Source organism: Oryzias melastigma, linkage group LG22 (genome assembly GCF_002922805.2).
Source record: "Oryzias melastigma strain HK-1 linkage group LG22, ASM292280v2, whole genome shotgun sequence".
Classification (NCBI taxonomy): Eukaryota; Metazoa; Chordata; class Actinopteri; order Beloniformes; family Adrianichthyidae; genus Oryzias; species Oryzias melastigma.
Window position 1 is genome coordinate 14,389,802 of NC_050533.1, and position 20,675 is coordinate 14,410,476.

Below are 20,675 nucleotides of genomic sequence, written 5' to 3' on the forward strand. Positions count from 1 at the left end.
CGACCTCCATTCTCAGTGCATGGGACACATCCAAACTCATTCGCTCCAAAAGCACTTGCTGATGGGCAAATTGTATTAGGCTCATTTGCAGTGGCCGCACAATGCCCAGGTTTTTCGCCGTCCTCCCTCTTATAAAGTGATGAAATCATCAAGGAAGTGCTCTGGCTGCGGGTGTCGTTCACTCAAAGGACACGGGAGCCTGACAAATTAACTCCTCCTCCTCCACCAGCATTTCATTGAGCCTTTTCTTCATCCGGTCGTCAGCATTGAATATGTGTGAAGGTTACATTATGAATAAAGATCTAAGGGATTCTTCCTCCTTGACAGGTTTAAGTCATGTGGTGGCATTGAGTTCGAGGATGCAACTATTTGCATTCGGTCGCATTAAATAACTTAACACGTGCATCGTAATATCACCAAATAAGGCATAGATAAAATATGTTAACAATGCTGAAAATTAATAGAACAGCAAAGACATCCAAGTGGAAACATTCTTATCAAATAATGAGATTATAAATAACTTATGTTATGATGAGGCCAGGTTGACATTTACAGTATCAGTGTAGGACCTAGCCCCCTAGGTGTGGCTGGGGGTGATAAGACCTCCCCTGCACAGCAGTGAAAGAGAGGTGAAATAGGGGTCTTTTATGGGAAAGCAATACCCAGTTATCTATCTGCAATATGACAGTGAATCCTTTGTGCATTATGTGTGTGGCTGTGTCTTTGGCGGGTTTTAGTTTCTTGTTTCAGGATGTTGAAGCGTGCGCACCTGGGCTCCCACAGATCAGTGAAAACGGCAGGTAGCTGGCAGCTAATTACCATGCAGTCTGCCTCACCCAAAAGCTAAATAATTAGAGGGCCGGTCTGTGAGATCATTGACCCCGTGTTAAATATTCATATGTTTAGACCTGCTCTGGCTCCGCTGTGTCACAGTAAACCAGCCAGGCATAAACCACATATGGGAGGGCAGTGGAGCCTCACACACGTGCTTGCACACATTTGTGCTGCTCATACACAACCTATTACTTTTCTGTGACTCATGATAATATTCTGAATAACTTGCTTTGTGTTTTTACTTTTTTGAATTTGATATTTAGAGTCAAAGATATGACTTGTTTTCCATTGACGTCCTCCCTGTCTCTTCTAACGCAGGAGTTCGTCTGGACCGCGTGCGAGGGGGCAGACAGAAATACAAGCGGAGACTGGATTCAGAAAACAATCCATATCTGGGCTTGACACTCCCTCCTCCCACCAAAAAGCCCCGTGAGTGATGTTCCATCACCAGTACATTGTCTTTCTGCTTCATTGTCTGTCAGACCAGCACAAAGGCACAATTGAGACTAAATTTGACAAAAATCTTTAGCATCCATCTCTTTCTTAATTTAGCAATAAAGTAGCACAGCAGATGACCAGTATTTAACGACAGAAACTTCTTCAAATTCAAACCTGAGCTGCACGTTTTTGTGGGATGTGGCCTCTGACCTCTGCTTTTTCTTTCATTTCTCACTCCTCCTCCTTTCACCCTCAGTCACAAAGATAGTGTCTCACCTGTTGGTGGCAGAGCCTGAGAAGATCTATGCAATGCCTGACCCCACCATGCCGGAGAGCGACATCAAGGCTCTCACCACGCTGTGTGACCTGGCTGACCGCGAGCTGGTGGTGATAATCGGCTGGGCTAAACACATCCCAGGTAAAAGAGAAGCAAAACTTTGTTTATTTTGTTCCTGCTTTGAACAATTTTAGTGCTTTTTTCACAATGAAAATAAACATGCACATAGATAATTAATGACAGCCTCTGGGTGTATGGAGCATCAAAGGCACACACAATACTGCAGAAGGAAACATCTTTAATATAATTTCCTAAAATCGTGTCGGGACACATTTAAGTTTTGCAATCACTGTATAGATTTGGGAAAATCGCACAATGAAAAACACTGGCACACATGAATGAACACAAAAGCAAGCACACACACTCATAGATTGAATTATTGATGGGCATAATCATGTTTCTTCCATGCCCCATAGACATGGTGATAGAGGAGGTGTTGGGTTTTAAGAGGCTGTTGAATTAAGAATAGACCATTGAGAAACAAAGCACTTCTGTCAGCACAGATTTGGCTTCCGGCACGAAATTTCATTTGATTTAAAAAAAAAAAAAAAAACATGTTTAGATGCTGCTTGTTTTTTTTGCAAACCTGGCAGATTCTGCTTGATCTTTCACTTGACCCCTAAAACTTTATAGCATTATGGCGCTGCAATGACAGAGGAGTAAAAACTAAACAAATGCGTCCCTCATAACCTCCTCCTCTTGCTCTCATCAGCATAACTTGAAAAACCCGAGCAGCTGCCAGGATGCAGAAAATGTGCAGCATCGCAGCAACACTGACAGTTGCGCGCTCACTGACACACACACACACTATACCTTCAGAATATGTCACAAGACTTAAATAGATTTTTAAACTCACAATTCCTAAATTAAAAGTGTTTTTAATGAAGCCTGATGGACAAAAGCTGACCTTTTTTATCGTACTGAAAAGGTATTAGAGTGCTTCTCAGAAGGGGGGTATTAAACAGGTACAGATCTGATAGTAAGGAGATTAGTGATGGATATGCTCCCAGCTTCTGGCCGCAGCCCCGGTCCCTTACGTATCTAAACTGTTTGGATCACTCCCCACAGGCCGTGCATGGTCAGCAGCCCGAGAGTTTAAACAAGGAGCTTACTTAGGAGCGGATCACAGCTGACCTGATAACACACTCCCATCGTTATGACCCAAAAATTACACCAGTCACGCAAATCAGGTTGAATGCACACCAGTGGAAACAGCTTTTTTAATGCAAAACTGAAATTATGAGTGAATAAATAGTATTTAAGGTGCACTTTGTGTTGTTTTAATGACAGATAAATTAGGGAATCTCACTATCACAAATTATGTTTTAGACAAAAATATTTAGCTTTAACAGCACTGATCTTACATCCCAACATCATTTCAATGTACGGACTTTCTAATTGGGATTTCCATATGTCGTGGTAAGCACTATTAAGCAGATTATAGTGACACAATTCTACAATTTACTGATTAATTATGCTGAGTTTTAAAAGAATTTGAAAGTGTGTACAAGTGTGTCATTAATGATCTCAGCCAAACCTTGAAGCTATAAGCCCCGTAGTGTTGTTTCTAGCTTTAAGGAGTTTCCTGCAACTTACAAGCTGCACTGAATAATCTCTACTACCTGTGAGATGATAGGCTGTAAGAAGATTATTGAGATCTGCTTGGGTGTAAACATGTACACACTCACACTAATGTGTCTGTGTCATATGTGCTCGCTTCAGATTTTTTTTTCCTCTTTAATGCTGTCCATTTTCTTCTAGTCAAAATCATAATTTAACCAAAAAAAGCCTCAACCCCCTGCCTAAGTGCCTGCTGTGTCCCTGTCCCTGTGGTGGTGTTCGTATTAGGACAGTAGATGTCCTCTGGCCATGAAATGGCTGCATAATTGAGTTGTACATGGCTGAACCTGATCAGAGACGGTTCACTGGTTGAGCGAAACTCCATGCACTAACACTTCATGCAGCAACGGGACCCCAGGGCAGCCTACCACGCTCTGCTCCTGCTATATTTCACCCCCTTTATCCACTACAGGACTGGAGCTGCTGATTGTCTTCTCATAGATTTTTGTGGCTTTGGCCAATGGAGTTAAAAGGATTAACAGTTTATTAAAAAAGCAGTGAACATTGATTAGGACAGAGATATCAATAATGTCCAAATGCAATTTTTTTCAATACCCCAAAACTTTACACTGCTTAATATCAGCTTATGAACTGCATAGTAAAGAGTTGGCATAGAAATGCAATTAAAAAAAATGAAAAAATGAGGGCCATCAACTATAATATTACTGTTAATGAGAACTTTTATTTGTTTTTGCATAAAAGTTGTACATTAACACACGTGCTACTAGTTCACAAAGTAATAAAGAGGCATAATGGAGGTGCGAGGAAATATTACACCGCTCCACCACAGTGAAATTGGCACAGCAGAGCAGAAAAAAAGGGGGTCACAGCAACAAACTCACAAAAGCCCTACAGGGGTCCCATTTCAACTTGGTTTGCATATATGAAGCTCTCTTCAAGTGTGTCAGATTTTCCCCAGAAATTTCAGCTAAAATAAAATCATTTTTTTGCCAAATTGGCTAATCAAAATCGAGGTTAACAAAATCCAATATACAGTTATACTGTCAGTTTGATTCAAGCTTTAGACAATTAATAATCACGACAGAGCTTTAAAACACAAGTGTGGTTACTTTAAATAGCGCCATGATGCACGACCTTACTCGGCTGTCACCTAAGCGTGCAGGTCATTACCAACACAGAGTTACTTGGATGGTGACAGATGAGTTGTTTCTCCTAAGGTGCTAACAACCTTTGACACTCGTAGCAGTCAACTGTCCAGCCTTTCTGACCCCCTTCCATCATGTAAAGCTGGATTTCTGTCTGTCCAGGGGGTTGTAGGAGGAGCTACATCTGATGACAGCTTCAGTGCGCTCAAACCAGTTTGCTTTTTTTGACCAGGCCTTCTCCCCAGCTGTTGAAATCCACTTTTATTCATCTATTTATTTTATTTAAGTTGTCATGTCAACTCATGTCAAAAAAAGGAAAATTTACCCCCTTGATGTCAACCTCTAATCCAAAATTACTTTAGCTTAGCATCTTTAAAAGCCAAGTTGTGGAGGAATCCAGGCATCAAGGTGTTAAACATAGTTTTTTTTTTAGAATTTTAAAATGTATTTGAAAAACCTCTTCATCAAAGGGTCTATATCATGCTATTGCTAAAATAAACTATCCATTTATATGATAATATATTGCCTGTGGCACTCTGAAGAACAAGTTATGTACAAAATATGAGTTAGTTTCGTGAGCTCTTTTACTACCCAGAAGTAAGATGACTTAATCTCTGAGGCTCCGCCTTTCACTCCCTGTGAGTGCCGCCCATTTCATGACATCATCCTAGAGCCGTCCTCAGCAGCGTGTCTTTGTTTCTCCCACAAAAACAAGCAACATCCGAACATTTTCAAAGACAGATGTGCCTATTGTGCATATAAAATGAAAGCGTTTTGTTGAACACTGCTACCTCTGTGGAGAAAGTGGGTATTTGTGCTGGAAGGGGCTGTTCTCACTTGTCTACGTCACATCGTGAGGACTTGCTTGTTTTTGTGGGTTGGGAGGGGCTGGTGCTCAGAGTGCAGAGTTTTAGAGGAATGCTCAGAGATGCATGAATAGATCAAAACACACCTTTTGGGGTGTCTTTTGTGAGGAATTAACATTATAAAACTCTTAAAAGATCAAAAGAATTGATTTTGCATGATATACTTCCTTTAGCCTTCACTGAATTCCAACGCCTCAGCCCAGTTTTACACACAACTGGCTGACATGTCATGCAGCAGTGTTATAAAGGGATGGCACCTCTTGTACGTTTCCGTGTTCATGTCACCTCCTCCGTGATGCGCCGTTCTCCTCCGGTCTTCTCTCTGGACTCTTGTGTTTTTTTTTCTTTGCCATTAAATTGTGAAATCTACTTACTGTGTTGCCAGCCTGATCCCACTCAAGCTGCGTAATCTCCTTGTAATAGAGTGTGAATACTGCCCAGCAATAAATCAGCACCTCATCAGTGAACTTTATTAAATATAGACACCAACAGACAGCTCTTAGTATATTCAATTTACCTTCTGACGTAAGCCTCAATGCAGGAGATAAAGATAGATTGAGCAATCAGGAGGATGCTGAGGCCTGAACCGGGGCAGGAGAGTGAGATGAAGGCAGAAAAGGTGCAGGCAGATTGAGAGGGAGTGCGTTGGGGGGTAAACAGGCAGCAGGGGGTGTGCAGAGACATGGCAGGTTGGGAGAAGGCCTTGTTAAACTATGGCGGATTCACCTAACAGTGCTGTGTTATCATGTCACTCGGTGATAACACTTAGGTGCAAGAGTTTGTGTTTACTTTATGTGAAACGCGTGCAATCTCTGAGTGATTTGCCTCTGAGTAATCAGCGGAGTGCCATCCCTCATTAAGCAATTTTATTTGATGGCAGCAAAGATAAATGATGTGTAATTATAGCGATGATTAAAGTCTGATTCGTCCAGGTCTTTAAGGCTAGACTGAGATATGTAAATTTAGGAGGACCACAGGGAGGCCTAAAGTCCTCACTGCAAGGGTCAGGAGGTCACAGGGTGCAGATTACTACAAGGGGATTACTGTATTTAACATTCCTTACCCCCAAAACGTTAACAGGCTGCTGATCAAAGCACTCATTTTGCAGCCACTTACAATAGGATAGTAGGTCACTAAGTTGAAAGATGGTAAATAGAAAGGTTGGTGCACCTAAAACTTTATATTTAGTTGAATTTGATTGAAAAAAAGTGTTAATAGTTTATTTTAAAGCAGCCTTTAAACTGGTGTCCAGGGAACACCATTGTGTCGTATGTGTGGCTAGATGGATTTATCTTGAGCTCAGCCGTTTATTATCAAGCTGTTATTGATTCTCATCCTGTCATGTAAATTCAAGAAGAAACACGGCCTGCAGCTGCAATCCACACAGAAAATGGTAAGCTGGCTCAGAAATCCTCTTTTTTTCCTTTATTGACACCTTATGTGGTGTTCATATTGGGTGTCACACATGAGTCACACATCACAGGTGCATGCATATTCCCCCTTGTCCGCTCTTCAACTTGAAGTGCAGAAAGCTTTGATAAAAATAAGCTTACAGCGGTGTGATCATTCATCCCCGTTACAGGGAAGAAAAAAACGACACGCTCAACCTCCGGGGTCCCGTTAGGGGCACTTTTACCCCAACTGGAGCCCGGAGAGCACTTGACTTGGCGGAGGTGAGATTGCCGCTGGGCAGAAGTCTTCAGGGCCTGCTTGTCCTTCTGATAGCTGGCCATGATAGATCAGCCGCTGCCCAGCCAAAATTACTCTCTTTGCCCTTTCCGTCTCCTGCTTCCTCTCCCCCCACCACGCTTTGGTCTTCTTTCACTCTTTTTTCCCCCTTATCTCCCTCCTCTCTGGCCCATATCTTCTCCTCTCTTTTATCCCCCATTTCTCTATCTCTCTTGCCGTCTTTTTCTTTTTTTTTTTCTCCCTCTCTCTGTCTTTTCCGTTGTCTGATTGAGGATGAGTTACGAGAGGGCTGCAGCTGGAGGGACCGCACTGCCTCGTAATTACATCTCTTTTTATTACTTGTGCTAATGGCCCTCGGGGAGAGGGAAACAATAATAAATTAATAGAATATGAACTCCAACTCAACGGAAATCTCCAGCATTTCATTTTGGACCGTCCTGTGCCCTGGCAGATGAAACAGCGCTCTGATTAATCTCTGCGAGGAGTTTGAAGCAGCCATCTGTGGGTTTGGGCTGCCCCCTTCTGCTCACAGCTAAGGGCTTTTGGAAAGTTAAAGGGAGGGATAATGGGTTGTGTTCATCTGTAGTGTTCTTGGGCTACTTGTAGCGTTTACCTGATGTCATTTTAATTTTACTAATGCCGATTAAGAGGATTAATAGTAATGTAATTATGATTACAGGGGCAGATTTGATGTGTGAGACCCTCATTTAATCCAGGTGCTGAAAGTTAAAGATTATTACATCTCAGCATCCTGTTTGCCAAGGCTTTCAGACGCCTGATGTCGCTCTCAGCAGTGAAGTGGAAAAGGCCCTTCAAGCTCGTGGAAAGACCTCTCTGATTTGGTCAATATTGTGTCATGTTTGGCCAAAGCAGTGGGCTGGAAATGAAGATGTAAATATTGATATTTCATTAGAGGAAATCACCCACTCTGACGGCACTTAACCGGGCCACCTTTAGAGTGCGGCGGCCAGAGCAGCGCGTGACCTGCGGAGTCGGGAAGTCACTTCATTACTCGATTAAATTGAGTGGAAAAAGGCGAGGCAACGACACAAGATCCCATTTGGAGTGATAATTTAGGCTTTGAGGAGAGAGGATGGAGCAGGGGGAAAAACACCACCTCTCCATCTCACAACACTGGATTAAATTCAAGGACTTTTAGCGTCAAAGGTAATTGTAGGCTGCTGGGCTGCATGACTGCATATGGCTGTGAGGCTTCTGTTGGATCAGAACAACTCCATAGCCACTCCAGCAACCGCTGAACAAGGCCTTCACACGAGCTGTCAGATCGGAAGCAACGCGTTAGTTCCGCTTCAGTCCTCTTTGCCATTAAAAGGCTACACAAAGCCCTGCCCGTTATTGCAGTGCCAAACTGACGCACCAATCAACACCATGTCCACGCTTGCATGACAATTTCTCTTCGGCCAGTCCACATTTCGTCCAACTTAATGGCTACGTATGCAGACAGGGAAATAACCCAACAAGGCATTTTAAGATGGATAAGTTTAGTAGCACAGGCCGTTATTAAATATGGTTTATTGCCTTTCTGAAAATAGTCAATTGTTTTGAGTGCTTTCGGCAATTTGCTTTGTTGGGTTTAATTTGGGATCGGACCAGTCTACCCGGAGACTAACACCTTTCAGTTAGCACTTTTCTCCACTGACTATTGATTCCCCTTCAAAATGTGAAGGCCCTCACATTCTGATCACAATCTGTTAATTAATGTATCCTCCAGCTCTTCCTCTGCTGTGGTCATCACCACGATAAGGGAAATTGAACACTCAGGTACCACTCTCTCTGTCTGTCTCTGCCTCTGCCCTGTTTCCTCGTCACTTTGTCTCTTCTCAGGCGGCATGTGTGGTGTGGATCCTGGTGTCCTGGCAGGGAAAGATAAACATCGGGCGGGTGTCTGCAACCAAAGAATATCATTTATATTAAAGAGAAAACGTTGGACGTGCGTGCAGTGAGCACTCGGGTCAATACTGTAATCTTTTGCCCACTAATCGCACAAAGGAAGGCTGCGTGCTGACAGCAAACTTGTAAAAGCAATCATATTAATCAGGGTGGAGCTAAGGAGCCTAATTTACTGTCAGAATGAGACAGAGGAAGGGAAAGTGGAGATGGAGGGTGTCGGAGGGGGAGGTTCGTGCAGTTTATTGACAGCTAAAGGGGAGTTTGAAGGAAAACGGGGAGATGAGATGACTATCTCACCATCTTCTCCCCACGCTACTCCCTTTTTGGCTTTACTCTCTTTAATTTGATTGGATTTCTCACAGCTCATCTGTGAGGGGATCTATCAGTTTGTTTTATTTAATGTTCTATTCCAAGCATATGTAGGTTTGTTCCAGGAAAAACCAATAGATCCCTCAATATCAGCTGCAGGAGAAGATGAGGCCCGGGGTTTAAACAGGTCTTAAGGCTGGGTTTAAACCATGTGACCCGAGTGTATTTTCCTGTGTATAGATTTAGGTGCGCGCGTATAGAAGTCACGACCCCGAGGTGAACGAGTCTGTTTGTTTTCTTGGTTGACATGGTTGTGTATTTGTGTGCATCACCACTTTGTACACAGTCATGTCCTCCAGTCCCAATGAGAATGTGTCTTGGTGCTAATCCCCTGAACACCAGTGGAGGAGTGACAGGATACGAGGGGGTAACCATATGGCTTTGTGTATCCAGGACCTTTGCACCGATTTACTGTCCTCACTTACAGTAAAGCCCACTCAAGTGCTGTGACACGGACTTCAAAGAGGACCTTCCACTGTCCATGTGAAAGGAATCACCTCTGCTGAATTAGGAGTTTACTTGTATGCTGTTTTTTAGGGGTGTGTATTGGCGAGAGCCTGGCGATACAATATATATCGCGATATATCCTAAGATTGTATCAGAACAATTTTTAAGAGCATGACTTAGAAAAAAAACTAGCTCAATATTAATGTTTTGCATTTAAAAAAAAATAGTGCAATTTATTTTTTTAATGATCACAGCATTAAGCACTGCAACTGATACGTCATACAGCAACGCCGCACAGAGTTTTGGTTCGGTAACCATCCCAAGTAAAAACTAAGTAGTACATTGTTTTGGTCGCAGTATAGAGAGGCTCAGTAACAAAATATTGCAATATATTGCCTTTTAATTTCACATCGCCCTCACAATGTCTCCCTGTTTTCCAGGTTTCTCCACCCTCTCTTTGGGAGATCAGATGAGCCTGCTGCAGAGCGCCTGGATGGAGATCCTCATCCTCAGTATTGTGTTCCGCTCGTTGCCGTACGAAGACGAGCTGGTCTACGCCGAGGACTACATCATGGACGAAGAGCACTCGCGGCTGACGGGGCTGCTCGACCTCTACGTCTCCATACTGCAGCTCGTCCGCAAATACAAGAAGCTCAAAGTGGAGAAGGAGGAGTTTGTGACCCTCAAAGCCATCGCTCTCGCCAACTCAGGTGGGATAGCCTCACTGTCACCTGCAGATGTCTTTATGACAGATAAGATTCTGTAAAAAAGACGTAAATAAAAAATAGAAATAAATAATTGAATTAAAACATTTAACAATAGCATTGTTTACTTATTTTTCATGATGATTCTCTTGTCCTCCCATTTATTTCACGTTAATTTATTTTTTATAAAATGGAAAACTATTTTTATAATTTCTTTCATATTATGAGTCAAAATCTGGTAAATATTTATTTACAAAGCAAGTATGTTTGCTTTTATTTGTCGTCATTTTTCAAATTTAAATTGAAAATGTTAGACTTTAGTGTTGTATTTCATAATTCCTTAGAGTTCCTGGATTGTGTTTTTCACGAGTGTAACCTTTAGTTGGGAAAGTGAGATGGGAAAAGGAGGAGTGAAGGGAAGAAGGATGGCAGAAGGGTTTTGTTCCCTCCTTTTCTTTTAATTGAACCGCTTCTGTGTTGTGGTATTTCTCCAGCACTCCCCCTGCCCTCCACATTTCTTCATCTCCATAACAGTGGCCGCGGGGCACAGCAGCCACGGGAGATAAATTTAGCATTTCATTAGGAGCACGGGGGCTGTCAATAAAATGTGTTAAGTCGAATGGAATGAGTATCAGGGAGCGACGGCGCTCGTTTGTTCCGATGCGAAGACGCTACGCCGCTATCGACAGGGGCCTTTAGAGAAAGCGGGACCTGTCCTGCTCTGATCAATGCGTGCCTGGGTCACTGGGGCGCTTTCCCTTGTTTTGTCGGCAGCTGAAAAATGAAAACGCTGATGGTGAGACTTTGCTTTGAAACGCTTTTGGAGGGGAGGTGGGTGAAGGAGTGAGCAGAGAAGGGGGGGTGTCCTGAACGTTAGAACAAGGTCTCTGGGAGATCGCTCTCCTGGGAGCCCCCCTGTCTGACAACTGTGAAAATTCATAGCGATTGATTTTGTAATTAGCAGTTTATCAATTGGATCGACGTGAGCTCACTGATGGATTGCAAGGAAATTGTTTCTTCAAAGTTTTTTTTTTTTAGTCTACTTTCCTACAGATTGCAAACACTGTGTACCCCCCTTCCTTTTCCCTCCCATCTGTTGAGATGTCTTCATTCATCCTGTTTTTTTCCCCCTCACTGCAAACCATTTTATTTAGACACAGTTCAGTGCAGGTTGTTTTTTTAAAGTGTGCGTCTGGGAACCGGTGCTACAGCAAAAACAAATAGTCTGTAGAATTATAGCTTGTTAGGATTTGAATACAAACTGTGAAAAAGTACAAGTGATATTTATGTCGCAGCACCTCATCTTCTGAGATACTTTCTCTCCCCCCTCTTTTGTTCTTCCACCCTCCCTGTCTCCCTCCTCCAAAACGACCTACTTCATTTTACCACTGTGGATTTGAAAAACCTTCATGCTGAGAAATGTCTCAAGGTCCTGGGAATACACTTGTTCCAGTCAATGAATTTGGGGGTGAAGCCTGGAATCTGTTTTGCTTTTTATTGTCCCATATGGTAAAATATGCAGCGCCAAGGTGAAACAAGTCAGGCAGCCAATGACGTGCTGCCTCTGGAGTGCATGATGCCAGTTAACCAGGGGGAGAAACTGTGACCCAAGACTGACTCTGAGAAACGCTGGGAGACAGAGCCGGGGGGTGGGGGGAGAAAAAAAGGAGGCAAGAATAAGAGGGAAGTGTGGTAATATGATGTGCAGTGGGGTCAGTACACTCTGTGTACTGAAACTTTAGAGCAGCGAGGAAGAGCGAAGCAAAGCCAGAATGAAACTGCAGACTGTTCTGTAACTGGGAAAGAGGAGGTGAAGATTCAGGAAAAAGAGGGACATGCTATGTTGGTTATAAATGAATCAAAGTTAGTGTTTGGGTTATTTAATAAAGACAAAATGCTATCACTGTAAGTGACCTTTTTTAATGCTAAGAACAGCATAATACTAATGAAAAAAAAAAACTGGGAATGCTTTTAAAGCAGATAAAAAGATGATTTTTTAGTTTAACCTCTTACTTTTTGGATTTTACCTACGTGAGAATTTTTTTTTTTTTTTTGCTTTCCTTCACTTATTTTGTCTTTTTCCAACTTGTCAAGGTGTTTGTTAACTGGTTGTGTATCACACCCATAGACATATATTATGTCTAGTGTTGACGTCACCCATGGAAAATGCCTTCCCTCCGACCCTCGATAAATTGAGCCAAAGCCGTCACCGTGGCTTCCTGATGCGACCGCTGCCATTTTGAAACCCGTCGACAGTGATTGGTCTGAGTCTGTCACCAATCAGGAGTGAGCTTGTTCAAAGTCCACACCCCTTCCTCTCAGGACAATCTGTCAATCAAACATTTGAGGTTGGGCCAGTGGTTTTACTGAGGAATCTGATTGGTCAGTTTATAACTTGAATAATTTGTGATAAAGAAAAAATATTAAGAATATTAAGAAAGAATATTATTGTTAAGAAGAAGGTATCAGAGCAAGAAGGAATTCTCACAAAAAGTAAATGAAAGAGAAATAACTGTCTATTTTTCAATTGAAGTCTTTTGGTGTTCTGACCTGGAACCAGTGGGTACTTCCTATTTGGAACATGAGTGTGGAGGAGTTGATATGTCCAGTGAATATACAGTCAATGATCTCATCCCATGCTTGCTGACTTTAGCAGTTAAAATCAAGCATGAAATTTGATGTATTTAATTGAAATATCAACTTTCCTTTTTTTCCTGTTATTATATTACTAGAGTTGATAAAGTTGGATCTCATAATAATGTCTTTTTAAAATCTTTTTTACTTCTTGCCCCAGCAGATTCCATGCACATAGAGGACATGGAGGCAGTCCAGAAGCTCCAGGATGCTCTCCACGAGGCCCTGCAGGACTTTGAGAGCAGTCAGCATCAGGAGGACCCACGGCGGGCCGGAAAACTGCTCATGACCCTGCCGCTGCTGAGGCAGACTGCCACCAAGGCCGTGCAGCACTTTTACAGCATCAAGGTGCAGGGCAAGGTGCCCATGCACAAACTCTTTCTGGAAATGCTGGAGGCCAAGGTCTGATTGAAAGGTGGCTCCCTGGCCACTCCATCGGTGGAGGCTGTTTTGAGGAAAGGAAGAGAGACTTGAACCAAGAATGAGCCATGTCAGAAGAGGGACATCACCTCTGAAGGACAGAACCTCTTTTACTTCTGCTCTTCATAAAAAACAGGACTGTAAAATTAAAAGAAAAAAAGCAAGAAATGCAAAACTTGGTTATTAGTATAAATATGAAAATGATGCAGATTAATTTAAAATATATAAGAAATAGTATGTACAGTTATAATTCTTTGTTAATTGTCAGTGGTCATGCTCTATATGAACGAGGATCCTTGTTCCCCTTTAGGATCTTCAGTCCAGAAGACATGAAAAAATTACTTTTTTTTTTTCAGAAAACGTGATAAAAATTGTCTTCTCTAAAAAGTGAGAACTTCATAGGCAAACTTGCTTGTCTCACAGCTGTGGTTTCGCTTGGACTTGGCCAGGACATGTAAATATTTATTATTTGAAAGGGCGAAGTGTACAGTTTAAAGTTTGGGTGATTTCTTTTTTTTTCTTTTTTCTGTTGTACTTATGATCTCATTCAGAAAGAAAAAAAAAGAGCAAAAACTATGAACATTGTTACTTAAATGTGAACTCCTATCAGTTTAACTGTCCTTGAATATACCTCTCCACAGCAGTAAGCAGTGTGACCTTTGTAGATCTGTCAGCCTGGAAGACTTGCTGGTCCCACATCTATCCAAACTAGCATAGACAGGTGGAAAAAAAATAAAAAAAAAGGTCAGGCATCTTATTCTGTAGTAACACAGCAATAATAAAGGGAGCTGTTGGGAAGCTGGGCTTAATTTCCTCTGTTTCATGTGCTTTTCAATGCTGCTGTTGTGCAAAGACCATGCCTGTGAGTGTCTCAGTTTAAACCGCAAACTGCGTTTGTGTGTCACATTTCCCTTTCCACGGCGGTTGTGTCGGTGCCGCACTCCAGATTTGGCCGTTGGTTAAGCCGGTGAAAATTGACATTCAAACAAACGACCCGATCCGCTCTGTGGTAAAAGATAATGAGCGGGTGAGTTATGGCAGTTTCAAAGGATTTATGCAGAGTGGCAGAAGTCCACGGGATTCCTTGTTCAAACAATCAGAGGCCCCACATGTCAGCCACTCTATTTTGGGCACTTTTAAGCCTGTGGCAGAGTCATCCTGCAAGCGGGGAGCAAGGTGTCCAGCATCTGCTCTCACCATTTTAGACACCTCCTGTCTTTTAATAGCTCCGCCTGCATTTATAGAGCTTCAACCAAACAGAGGTAGATGGCAGGTGCAGAGTCAAAGCGCTGGCTCTTCACACGGGGTTTATTTCGAGCTGGCAGGAGGACAGTTGTCCGGGCAGCCAGGAGTACACGTGGAACACTTGACTGCATGTTGACACGGTGGCCACTGTGGAGCAACGCCCATCCCATCGGCCTGGAGGCGGCAGCTGTGAGGGAGCGTGCACGTGTGACTAGCTATGCAAGAAACAAAGTGTCAGCAAGCCTCTGAGGTTAACAGCATCCTGACAGTGTGTCTGTACAAGGTGTGATCTCTACTGGGAGGATGATCTCACTCTCCCTTCTGATCCTGCTCGGCCACAGGTCCTTTATGCCGGTGTAGTCCCGAGTTCTGCGTGATAAATTGTCCCAAACGATCAAAGGAGTCCCTGACATTGTGCAGAGCGCCGTGGTGTTTGTGACATCAAAGGGCAGCAGTGAGCTTTCAGCCGACAGCTTGATTGGTTGAATTCCCACCATGATCAAACTCGCGCCTCCAATTTCAATCAGCTGCTGTCCAGTTTGCAGGCTAACGCTGGAAAAGGGTTAACCAACTATTGTTACTGTTGTGCAATACAGCAGGGACCAATTCTGACTGAACCCATGCTATAAGCATTGCTTAATCTTACATCTGGGAGAATCTGTTTGCCATACAGAGAAATATTCTAATCAAAACTGTGTAATTTGTGTATCCAAATGATAATTAATTTAATTAAAAGTGCAGAAAAACTAAGCATTTTGTGATTCAAAAGAATCTCAATAATTTATTTGTTTCTTTCCTATGACTGTACGTTGAGTAAAGACAAGTCAACTGTGTCTACATGTGTAAATATATAAGCATCAATACAATAGGTTGCCGAAATACCACTTGAGATAAAAGTATGCAGCACCCTGCTCACTACTACCTCATTGTCATGTTGATGTTTTCCTGATAAAACATTTTGTGCTCTGTAATATTCTCATATCCAGGACGTACCCGAGCCAACCTGTTTTTTTTTTTTTCAAGAATCGAAAAAAAGAAAATACTCCTGCCAGAAAAACTGTTGAATTGTGGCTAAAGCTTCCCCTATTTTGAAATGCATGCTTCATGTTGAACTTTTTAGTTGACCATCAATGTCCCCCCGATTAGTTTCTGAGCAGGTGTGTTGAACATCATTGTGTCAGAATTGGTCCCTCTAATGACAGATTGCAAACAGAGGCAGGTAACTGATCTCCTATCTCTGTGCTTTGAGTATTTATGGTGTGAAATTTATCATTTGGCATTGGTGTACATTGATATCTCTGATTGTTGATTCAACAATATCTGTGTAACTTTGATTTTTAAAAGGTAAAGGATCAATGAATTAAATACTCACTGAACTCTGACTCAGAAGCTCTTTTCTTTTGTGGTATGTGTTCAACCCACAGACATGCTGTATGTATATATATATATATATATATATATATACATATATATATATGGGGCAAAGTAAGGCTTTGTTAGATACCAACATGCCAATTAGGGCTGCATGATATTAGAAAATCTTGCGATATTAGTGATCAATATTGCGATGAAGATATGACTTTCGATTTATGACCATGTGGCAAAACACCTAATGCATCATTTCCATTTCACTGCATCACTTTTTTAAAATAAATTCAACAGAACTTAAATTATACCCCAAATGACCCTATAGATATCTACGTAGGAGGCGAGTATCCTACACAGAAGAGGTCCATCCGATTGGTCAAATGCGAAAAATCCTCTATTTAATTTGTTGAAATACGTCAAAATGCCATAAGATTGTTTTTGCACGTATAAACATTTGTGTATTGTAGTTTAAGCCGTCTTTTTTGATACACATATTACACAGGCTGATATTGCAATGACAATACATTCGTGATGTATTGATTTAATTAAAAACTAATAAAAAAGTAACCAAGTTTGAGCTCTAATAAAATCATAATCAATCTGTTTTCTAAACCTACAGCACTCCCACTGCTACTGAAAGGTGAACTGGACAGTTTTGCCCAACCATCGCAAGGCAACCAAAATCAAAATGTCTGATCTAAAAATAAATATTTCCCTAAAACCACCCAATGATTTCATAACAATGAAATAAAACATTTTACTAAAAGAAATCAACTGCATATTTTTTGCATGTGTATGTAAAACAACCGTACACACAGGTGACAATACTCAGTTCTGTAACCTCCTAGTGGTCGATTGAGGAACTACAATATTCCTAGTTTGGTTTTAAGGTTAGAGGCTAAAGTGGAGTGAACCTTCACCCTAACCCTGCCCTTTTATTTTTGGTGTAAATAAATATCCCTTCACATAACTCGCAGTGGAAGTTCTTCAATGATATGGAACAAAGAGCAGATTGGAGGCAGCAGGTGAAGCGAGCCGGTTAAAGCGTCCGCCAGGCCAACCCAACCATCCAATAATCAGTCGTGAATGTCGGGCCAGGACGTGTTGAAAATGAATCCGTCACATGAAACACATGGACATGCTAACGCTGTGGTGGGGGAAGTGAGGGGGGATGCAGCTCCATTATTTCAGGAAGCTGATATTCCAGGGAGTTAAGTATTCCCTTTTCTATATAATTAAAGAAGCCAATTTTCCATAAAAAAAAAAAAAAAAATCTTACCAAGCAATTAATTTTAGTAATCATAGCATGAAAAGGGATAAACGGAGTCTCACACAAAAGATACACATGGAGAGCAACATTGTTTCCATGCAAATCATGTTGGTCCAAATCTAGTCGTCAATAAGTTTCTCACGGATACAGTACAGAGGCAATCATTTACTCCAATGGACAGGTCAAAACACCTTTCATTAGACTTACGAGGCATCTCATGGAGATGCGGCCCTGCCAGCAGCTGTATGACTGCTGTGTATTGCTTATGTGTGTTTCATTATTCCCAAAGCAGCGTTGATGACGGTAAGGGAAAGGATTACACGTCAGGGTGAGTGATTGGGTTTGAACAGAGCTGCTGCATACACTTTGTATCAACCCAGGGCTCAAATTACACTTAGGTTGAAAACGTAGCACGTAAATGCCCAGGAGAGCTTGTGGCACAGAAAAGAAGAGTGGGCCACCATCTTTTCCCCTCTCTCCAACACACACTCACCAGTTTCACGCCTTTCCTTTGTCAAATAGCTCTTTGACCCTTTCCTCTCCTTCCTCCCTTTGCCCCCTTACTCATTTGTGAGGTACAACTTATTCTGTACAGGCATTCTCATTGTCCCACTCACTCTGTTCGGTATTTATTGCTCCATTTGTGGAACTGCAGGCACCAGGCTATGACTATTCAATAACAGGAGCCGGAGCATTTTCACAACCGTGGCGCTATCAACAACCCATACAGAGACAATGCATCAATTCATAAAACGCACATGATTTGTTGTATTGTTGTCTTGAACTATATTTAACGCAAAAGCTTATCAAACAACTCAAAAGATATCGAAGTTGATTTATTTTAAACAGATTCTGATTACGGCTGTACCTGTCCAACTAGCAATATGTGAGCCACGCATCTCCACCCCCTAACGCCTCTCCCCATGGCTGATCAATAGGCTGTCAAGGTGCATAGCAGGCTTATAGGCCAGGCCATCTGAGATCCAACCTCTCTCATTGTCCACCCTCACTGTTTTAAGTGCATTTAGCAGGTCTTGTGCCACCTCATGCATGGTTGAACGGCTGTCCTCAAAACCCTTAAGGACTCACTTCCATGAAAATTGTGCTTCTTAACATGTTTTTGTGGCATTTTTCTGATGATGGCGAGCATTATTTAAAAAAATTAGGCTTAAAATTACATTTCTGAGTAGCGTATTTTTCGGAGTATAAGTCGCAGGAGCATAAAATGTCTAATCAAGAAGAAGAAAGTCGCATTTTTAGGAGAAAAGTGATGTTTCAGAACAAATCCGCCAAGCGTCAGTAAACAAAGAAAGATAGAAATAAGAATATTAATCTTTTGATCTGTATAAGAAAAATATTACAAGTTTAAGAGGAAAACAATCAGATTCGCTTCCACATTTGTTTTGGACGACTCTTCTTCTGCCACTGTCAGAAGCAAATACTTCGGATGCAGCGCCCTCTAGCGGTTGTTAGAGGAAACAACCGCTAAAAGACAACCGGTGTTTACTGGGACCTAAACAAATATATAACCTTTTTGATGTCTAAAATTTAAAAACTAAACTCAACTTTGACACCTGCTCTATGCAATCAAAGATATAATGTTTACTAAACTCTGGGAATTCTGGAAAAGCATCCTTCTTTTCCTTGTTTGGACCGAATCAATCAGTTAAAGGGAGAGCTAACTTGTGCAGAAATTAAATCAAAGGTCCCATGAAAGCTTTTCTCGTAGGATGCTGGGAGAAGGCACCGCACACGAAGAGACCACACCAAACCAACACTGATGCAGAGAAAATAAAAATCAGTGCCCTTGTGTTTTTCTAATACCCAAACATTGTAGGAGCACAAGTGCTCCAGGAGGGCAGGTGGGCAATAAACTGTATCAAAATACACACGGGCACAGATAACTGAAAGTGAGCGGTTTTCTTACTTTGTTCAAGATTTATTTACCCAACTGTATCTTTGCGCTGCTCACTGATACGAAGCTGCAGGGGAGAAGAAATATTTCCAACTATCTGTCGAATGTATCTTCCTGTGACCGAGAAAAACACTCTTGTGAGATGTGTGTGTGTGTCGGTGTGTGAGGAGGTGGGAGGGCTCTCCCTTACTGTTTTATTGTGTCTGCCATGTATTCGCACGTTCTTATAGGCTTTTCCAATTTAAAATGTGGTTCGGAAGTAATGAAGGGAGATAAGGAAGATCAGTTGGAAGAAATAACACAGAGCAGCCGTTTAACACAATTACTGTTGAGTGTTGTTTGCCTTTCCTGTCATTCAAGAATTAGATTTATTTGTTTTAATCATGATTTTTTTTTCTTTCTAAAAAATATATATATATTTTTGAATTAAAAAGTACTTTTATTATATATTTTTTTCCCCTTCTCTTCCATGTTTCATGGGGAATCATCCCGAGGATTTTCTGGAATCCGAGGACCATGGTCAGACTCAGCCCCAGAGGGAAGCCACAGATGGACCTGACCTTTTCTGTGTGTCAAGCAAAGGTTAGAAATCTTTACTGGCCTTAAAGCAAATGCTCTTGTTTGCCATAATGGAGGAGGCCCCCTGCCTTTTTTGGAGCCAAAGACCAAGTTCGGTCCCGAGAGATCTCAGTCTGATGGAATTCTCTTCCTCTGTCTGTGCACTCACTCACACACCTACTGTCTTCAATCCTAGTGTCAAACCGTTTATATCAAACAAGCTAAACTCTATAATCTCTGAGGATTTATTTAAGGTAACATTTCCATGCGTGAATTAAAGTCCTGCTTATTTCCGCTTTAGTGTTGGACGGAGATGATGCAGTGAGAAACGTAGACATGATCAACCTTTTAAGACCTCACCATGGAAATCACCCATCCCTTATCCTCATATGAGACATCCTATAGAAATGTCATAAATATTGGTGGGGCCTATAGACATGTTGTACACCATATAACACATATGAGCGCTCGTAATTCCTGCATTTATATTCATAAATGTGATTTTGTGTTTAAAATATGACTCATAAAGCCTGATATATGGAAATTGGCGGATCATTTGTGATTCCTGAATTAAATATCGTATAGATCACATGGTTTATGTCCTTTTCTCCCCTTGCCTGGAAAAGGAAGCCTTGACCATGCAGGTAATTTACAGTGTTATGGGATGAGTGCAAAACATGCTGTAAATAAATAAGGCTCGACCCATTTCATTTTGGAACAATGGGGAGGATGGCTTCACCCCCCCCTTCCACCTACCCTCCTCATCCTGATACACCCCACCCTGCTGCCCCTTTGTAACGGTCCCTTCACTCGGTGCATCTGTATATCACCCGGAGAAGAGGGGACTGCAAATGGGGCAGCAAGCGACACTATGCAGTCCATTTGCTAATTTCAATATGGTGTCCGTCTGCGTGAGTGTGGCCTTGGGCATGGCAGCAGCCTCT

General features: G+C 41.9%; 1 protein-coding gene across 6 annotated transcripts in view; it reads left to right on the plus strand.

Moving 5' to 3' along the window:
• Positions 1 to 16,002, plus strand: part of esrrb (estrogen-related receptor beta) — a 40,142-nt gene extending 24,140 nt beyond the window's left edge. For 5 of the 6 annotated variants that reach the window (XM_024274808.2, XM_024274829.2, XM_024274802.2 and 2 more), the window contains 4 exons: positions 1,153 to 1,263; positions 1,529 to 1,690; positions 10,058 to 10,327; positions 13,119 to 13,363. In XM_024274808.2, the coding sequence (XP_024130576.1) occupies positions 1,153 to 1,263; positions 1,529 to 1,690; positions 10,058 to 10,327; positions 13,119 to 13,363 (788 nt within the window). Of the gene's footprint in view, positions 1 to 1,152; positions 1,264 to 1,528; positions 1,691 to 10,057; positions 10,328 to 13,118 lie in introns of all 6 variants that reach the window. The other variant, XM_024274785.2, reaches the window with a different exon arrangement.
• Positions 16,003 to 20,675: the final 4,673 nt, after the last annotated feature.